The sequence below is a fragment of the Chiroxiphia lanceolata genome, chromosome 9 (genome assembly GCF_009829145.1).
Source record: "Chiroxiphia lanceolata isolate bChiLan1 chromosome 9, bChiLan1.pri, whole genome shotgun sequence".
Taxonomy (NCBI): domain Eukaryota; kingdom Metazoa; phylum Chordata; class Aves; order Passeriformes; family Pipridae; genus Chiroxiphia; species Chiroxiphia lanceolata.
This window is the reverse complement of record NC_045645.1, coordinates 31429924-31436051: the sequence shown is the minus strand read 5'-3', so window position 1 is coordinate 31436051 and position 6128 is coordinate 31429924. Positions and strand designations below refer to the sequence as shown.

Sequence of the window (6128 nt, the reverse complement as noted above, 5' to 3'; positions counted from 1 at the left end):
CAGCCTGGGGACTCCATGAGCATCAAGAGCTTTCTGCGCAGGCACCTTTGTTTTGGGAGGAATCTTTGTTTCTATGTAATTTTGGAAGTCAGGCTGTCAGTTGGGAGGGAGATCTGAAAACAGGAAACAACAGCACATATTGCTAGCAAACAAAGCCTGGAAGCTTTGGCTTTGTGGTGTACTTGGTGGTCCAGGCTTGGCATTCCATGAACAGCAAGACCTTTCTGTGCTGGCACTTTTGGTGTGGGAGGAATCTTCATCTGTATGCAATTTTGGGAATACAGCTGGCAGCTTTGATGAAGGTCTTAAAACAGGAAACAACAGACATTATCCCTATGAAAGAAAGCTTGAAAACTTTTGCTTTGTGGTGCAGTTGTTGTTTCAGCCTGGAGACTCCATTGGCAGCAAGAGCTTTCTGTACTGGCACCTTTGCTCTGGGAGGAGTATTTGTTTGTATGCAATTTTGGGAGTTGGGCTGGCTGTTTTGAGGCAGGGCTGAAAACAGGAAACAACAGCTCTTATCCCCAGGAAAGAAAACCTGGAAGCTTTGGCTTTGGGGTGCAGTTGGTGGCCTATGCAGGGCACTCCATGAGCAAAAAGAGCTTTCTGTGCTAGCACCTTTGGTGTGGGAGGAATCTTTGTTTGTATGCAATTTTGGGAGTCAGGCTGACAGCTGTGAGGCAGGGTTGAAAACAGGACACAAGAGCCCTTATCACCAGGACAGAAAGCCTGGAAGCTATGGCTTTGTGGTGCACATGGGTTTGTCAGCCTGGGCACTCCACAAGCAGCAAGAGCTTTCTGTGCTGACGCCTTTGTTTTGGGAGGAATCTTCCTCTATATGCAATTTTGAGATTTGGACTTGCAGTTGGGAGGCAGGTCTGAAAACAGGAAACAACAGCCCTTATCCCCTGGAAAGAAAGCCTGAAAGCTTTGGATGTTTGGTGCAATTGGTGGACCAGCCTAGAGACTCCATTGGCAGCAAGAGCTTTCTGTGCTGGCAACTTTGGTGTGGGAGGAATCTTTGTATGCAGTTTTGGGAATAGGTCTGTCAGTTCAGAGGTATGGCTGAAAACAGGAAACAGCAGCTCTTATCCCCAGGACAGAAAGACTGGAAGCTTTGGCCTTGTGGTGCAGTTGTTGAGTCAGCTGGGGGACTCCATAAGGAGCAAGAGTTTTCTCTCTATGTATCTTTGGTGTGGGAGGAATTTTTGTTTATATGCAATTTTGGGAGTTGGGCTGGCATTTGGGAGTCAGGGCTGAAAACGGGAAACACCAGTCCTTATCCCCAGGAAAGAAAGCCTGGAAGCTCTGGCTTTGTGGTGCACTTGGGTTTGTCAGCCTAGGCACTCCATGGGCAGCAAGAGCTTTCTGTGTTGATGCCTTTGTTGTGGGAGGAATCTTTGTCCGTATGCAGTTGAGTTGGCAGTTGGGAGGCAGGTCTGAAAACAGGAAACAACAGCCCTTCTTGCCAGGACAGAAAGCCTGGAAGCATTGGCTTTGTGGTGCACTTGGTGGGTCAGGCTGGGCACTCCATGAGCAGCAAGAGCTTTCTGTTCTGGCGCCTTTGGTGTTGAAGGAATCTTCGTCCGTATGCAATTTTGGGAGTCAAGCTGTCAGTTGGGAGTCAGGGCTGGAAACAGGAAACAACAGCCCTTATCTCCAGGAAAGAAAGACTGGAAACTTTGGCATTTTGGTGAAGTTGGTTTGTCAGCCTCGGTACACTATTGGCAGCAAGAGTTTTCTCTTGAAGGCACCTTTGGTGTGGCAGGAATCTTCATCCGTCAACAATTTTGGGAGTTGGGCTGTCAGTTGGGAGTCAGGGCTGAAAACAGGAAACAACAGCCCTTATCCCCAGGAAAGAAAGCCTGGAAGCTTAGACTTTGTGGTGCAGTTGGTGCGTCAGCCTGGGGACTGCAAGAGCAGCGAGAGCTTTCTGTGCTGGTGCCTTTGTTGTGGGAGGAATCTTCGTCCGTATGCAATTTTGTGAGTTGAGTTGGCAGTTGGGAGGCAGGTCTGAAAACAGGAAACAACAGTCCTTCTCGCTAGGACAGAAAGCTTGGAAGCTTTGGCTTTGTGTTGCACTTGGGTTTGTCAGCCTGGGCACTCCATGGGCAGGAAGAGCTTTCTGCGCAGGCACCTTTTGTGTGGAAGGAATCTTCATCCGTATGCAATTTTGGGAGTCAGGCTGTCAGTTGGGAGTCACGGCTGAAAACAGGAAACAAAAGCCCTTCTCGCCAGGACAGAAAGCCTGGAAGCTTTGGCTTTGTGGTGAAGTTGGTGGGCCAGGCTGGGTACTCTATGGGCAGCAAGAGCTTTCTCTTTTAGCACCTTTAGTGTAGAAGGAATCTTAGTCCGTATGCAATTTTCGGAGTCGGGCTGTCAGTTGGGAGGCAGATCTGAAAAATGAAACAACAGCCATTACCCCAGGAAATAAAGACTGGAAGCTTTGGCTTTGTGGTGCAATTGGTCTTCCAGCCTGGGGACTCCGTGGGCAGTAAGAGTTTTCTGTGCTGGCACCTTTGATGTGGGAGGAATCGTCGTGTGTATGCAATTTTGGGAGTAGGGCTGGCTGTTGTGAGGCAGAGCTGAAAACAGGAAACAACAGCCCTTCTGGCCAGGAAGGAAAGACTGGAAGCTTTGGTTTTGTGGTGCTGTTGGTTTGTCTTTCTGTGCTGGCACCTTTGTTCTGGGAGGAAACTGTTGGGCCAGGCTGTTCAATTGTTCCTCCCAGAACAAAGGTACCAACACAGAAAGCTCTTGGTGCCCATGGAGTTCTCAGTGTGGCCCAAAAACTGAACTACAAAGTCAAAGCTTCCAGTATTTCTTTCCTGGCACTAAGGGGTTTTTCTGCTGTGTCTGTCAACTGCCAGCCCAACTCTCAAAATTGCATAAGGACGAAGATTCCTCCCACATTAAAGATGCCAGCACAGAAGGCTCCTGCTGCTCATGGAGTGCCCAGGCTGACACAGAAACTGCACCACAAAGTCAGAGTTTCTCGCCTTTCTTTCCTGGCGATAAGGGCTGTTTTTCGATTTTTCAGACATACCTCCCAACTGACAACCTGACTCCCAAAATTGCATACAAAGATTCCTTCCACACCAAAGGTGCCAGCACGGAAAGCTCTTCCTACCTATAGAGTGCCCAGCCTGCCCCACCAACTACACCACAAAGCCAAAGCTTCCAGGTTTTCTTTCCTGGCCAGAAGGGCTGTTGTTTCCTGTTTTCAGATCTGCCTCCCAACTGACAAGCCCGACTTCCAAAATTGCATAGAAACAAAGATTCCTCCCACACCAAAGGTGCCAGCACAGAAAGCTCTTGCTGCTCGTGGAGTCCCCAGGTTGACACACCAACTGCACCACAAAGCCAAAGCTCCAAGGCTTTCTTTCCTGGGGATAAGGGCTGTTGTTTCCTGTTTTCAGCCCTGCCTCCCAACTACCAGCCCAACTCCAAAAATTGCATATGAACGAAGATTCCTCCCACACCAAAGGTGCCTGCCCAGAAAGCTCTTGCCGTGCACGTAGTGCCAGAGTGCTGCACCAATGGCAGGGGAGAGACGGAGGGTCAGGCCTTTTTTCCTGGTTGGAAGGGCAATCGTTCATGGCACGAGCTCCATTCCTAAATAGGCCGTCCGAGGCCCAAAAGTGAATACGGACAAAGATTCCTCCCAGACCAAAGGGGCCCACCCAGAAAGCTCTTGCTGTGCACGTAGTGCCCAGAGTGCTGCACCAACGGTAGCGAGAGACGGAGGGTCAGGCCTTTTTGCCTGGATGGAAGGGCAATGGTTCTTGGGCAGGAGCCACGATCCTAAATTGGCTGTCTGAGGCCCAAAAGTGAATATGAACAAAGATTCCTCCCAGACCAAAGGGGCCCGCCCAGAAAGCGCTTGCTTCTGGTGCCTGAGTTTACCCAAATTAGCGTCTCTCGCTAATTTCTGCGCTTTCACCCCAAAAATCTTCATGTTATTCCCCCCCCACACACCCTGGGAGAGACGGGAGGCCGCAAGTCCCGCCGTGCCGCCAGAACTGGTCCTTAAGTCTAGCAGGGAGCGCTGCAGTGGCATGAGAGCCACTGCGCATGCGTTGCCGTTCCCTCTCCTGGTTGCCCTTAAGTACCATGTGATTGCAGGCATCTTGCCAACGACCGCGCATGCGCCGCCGTCGCCACCTTGGCTGCCCCCCCCCACCACTGCCTGACCGCCAGGGTTCGCTCTTTTACTGCGCGTGCTTTGCCCGCTTTTCTGGGGCCCCTCCCTCACACTTCGCAGCTCCCCCCCCCCGCTTTTTTGGCTCCCTGGGGTTCCCCCACCCACCTTTTGGGGTCCCCTTCTCACGTGTTAGGGGTGACCCCCAATTTACGGGTTGGAGGGTCGGGCGGGGAGTAAACAGGGTGCCCAAGAAGGGTTGTTTTTCATTTCACTTTTCATTTGATTGCCTTTTCAGTTTGCTCGCTTTTATTTTTTTTCTTTAATTTTCTTTCGTATTTTATATTTCCTTCTTTATTTCGTTTATTTTTTATTCTCTTTATTATTTTTCATTTTCTTTTCTTTTCTTTCTCGTTTGTTTTTTTTATTTTTTTAGTTCTTAGTCTTCCAGAGAGGAAGAACACTGCAGCTCCTCTGGGCCAGAGAAAGGCTCCCCTGCTCTTCCCTTAAACACAACGCCTGCAATGAGTGCCCTGGAAGCCCGCTCCACTCATGCCAGGCACTGGGGCTCACCCACAGGGGCTTTGCCAGCACCCAATGGAAATTAAAATTACAGCCTGGGCAGTACATTAAAATTACAGTGGCAGGACTGCTCCTGGCCAAGGCCACTGGTCCGTGCAAGTCAGACCACTGACCACCCGGGGGGATTTTCGGGGGCACACTTCCAGCTTTTATTCTCCAGAAACTCCAGTTCTTTCTGGCACCGCTTGCTTCAGTCTTCCCCTGTTGGAGGAGGTCACTTCTTAGTCTTTCTAGGGGCCAGATTGCCAAAGCCCGGCCAATCCATTCCCACAAGGAAAGGTAGCTTTGTCTTGTACAGGATACTGGAGGGGGAGACACAAAATAAAAGTTTAATTTAAAACTTCCAGGAATAGAAAGCAATTCAAACATAAGGCAGACAAGACCTGCGCAAAACTGAATACATTTGACTTCAAAGGATAATTATTTCCCTCTACACTAACAGAATGTAATTTTTACCCGGGTCCTGCTTACCATCGTCGAACAAAACAGGCTGACAAAATTTTTCATGATGACAGTGGAGGGATATTAGAGCACACTGCACAGGGAAGCTGAGGCTGCCTCATCCCTGGAAGTGTTCCAGTCCAGGCTGGATCGGACTTGGAGCAACCGGGGATAGTGGAAGGTGTCCCTGCCCACGGAAGACAGGGTGGCCTTTAAAGGTCCCCTTCAAATCAAATCACTCTATGATTCCCCTCCAAAATAACTACCAAAGAGACACAGCAATCAAAGCAGAGGGACTGCACTCCCAGCTTTTCTTACCCGCAGGCACACAGCACGCTGGACATAAAAACAACAGGGTTAGTCCTGTCAGAGGGGTCCGGCACACACACGGCGACCAAAGGAAAAGAGGAAGCCTGGGAACACAGAGTAAAAGACTTTAACTAGGAGTACATTGAGCAACAGCCAGGTCATTCACACAGACAGCTTCAATGTCCAGTCATACAAAAAGCACTCACCAAGGCCTCAGTTATGATGGTTCCTGACACTGACCAGGTGAACAGCTCCATTTGCCCCGGGGTGTCAAGAATAACATCCCTGGTAAGAAGTCACCCCAAACAACAAAAAGGCAAAATTAGTTAAGCACGGGGTCCTCTTCTGACCAGATTACCACCAGCATTCAATAGCAAATGACATGACTATTCTGTTACAGACGAGAAAACCTTCTCCCAAACGAGAGATTTACGGGCACGCCTGAAAATTTCCTGTGAGAAATTTGTAACTAAGCTTTCTCTGCTGGCACATTTTGTCCAGGAGGAATCTTGGTTCGTCTGGAATTTTGCCTAGGAGAAATCGCAGTTTGAGCGCCGGGCTGCAAAAAGCAAACAACAGCCCTTATCCCTGATAAAGAAAGCCTGCAAGGTTTGGCTTTCTGGTGCAGTTGGTGGGCCAGCCTGGGCACTCCATG

At 49.7% G+C, this 6128-nt stretch overlaps 1 protein-coding gene across 1 annotated transcript; it reads right to left on the bottom strand.

Annotated features, from left to right (window-relative positions):
• Nucleotides 1–4568: 4568 nt before the first annotated feature.
• Nucleotides 4569–5871, bottom strand: LOC116791331 (GPN-loop GTPase 1-like). The gene is made up of 3 exons (XM_032697221.1): nt 5680–5871; nt 5483–5577; nt 4569–5025 (listed from the first exon to the last, which is right to left on the bottom strand). The coding sequence occupies exons 1-3, from the start codon at nt 5728–5730 to the stop codon at nt 4938–4940; spliced, it is 234 nt and encodes a 77-aa protein (XP_032553112.1). The 5' UTR covers nt 5731–5871; the 3' UTR covers nt 4569–4937.
• Between the last annotated feature and the right edge of the window lie 257 nt (nt 5872–6128).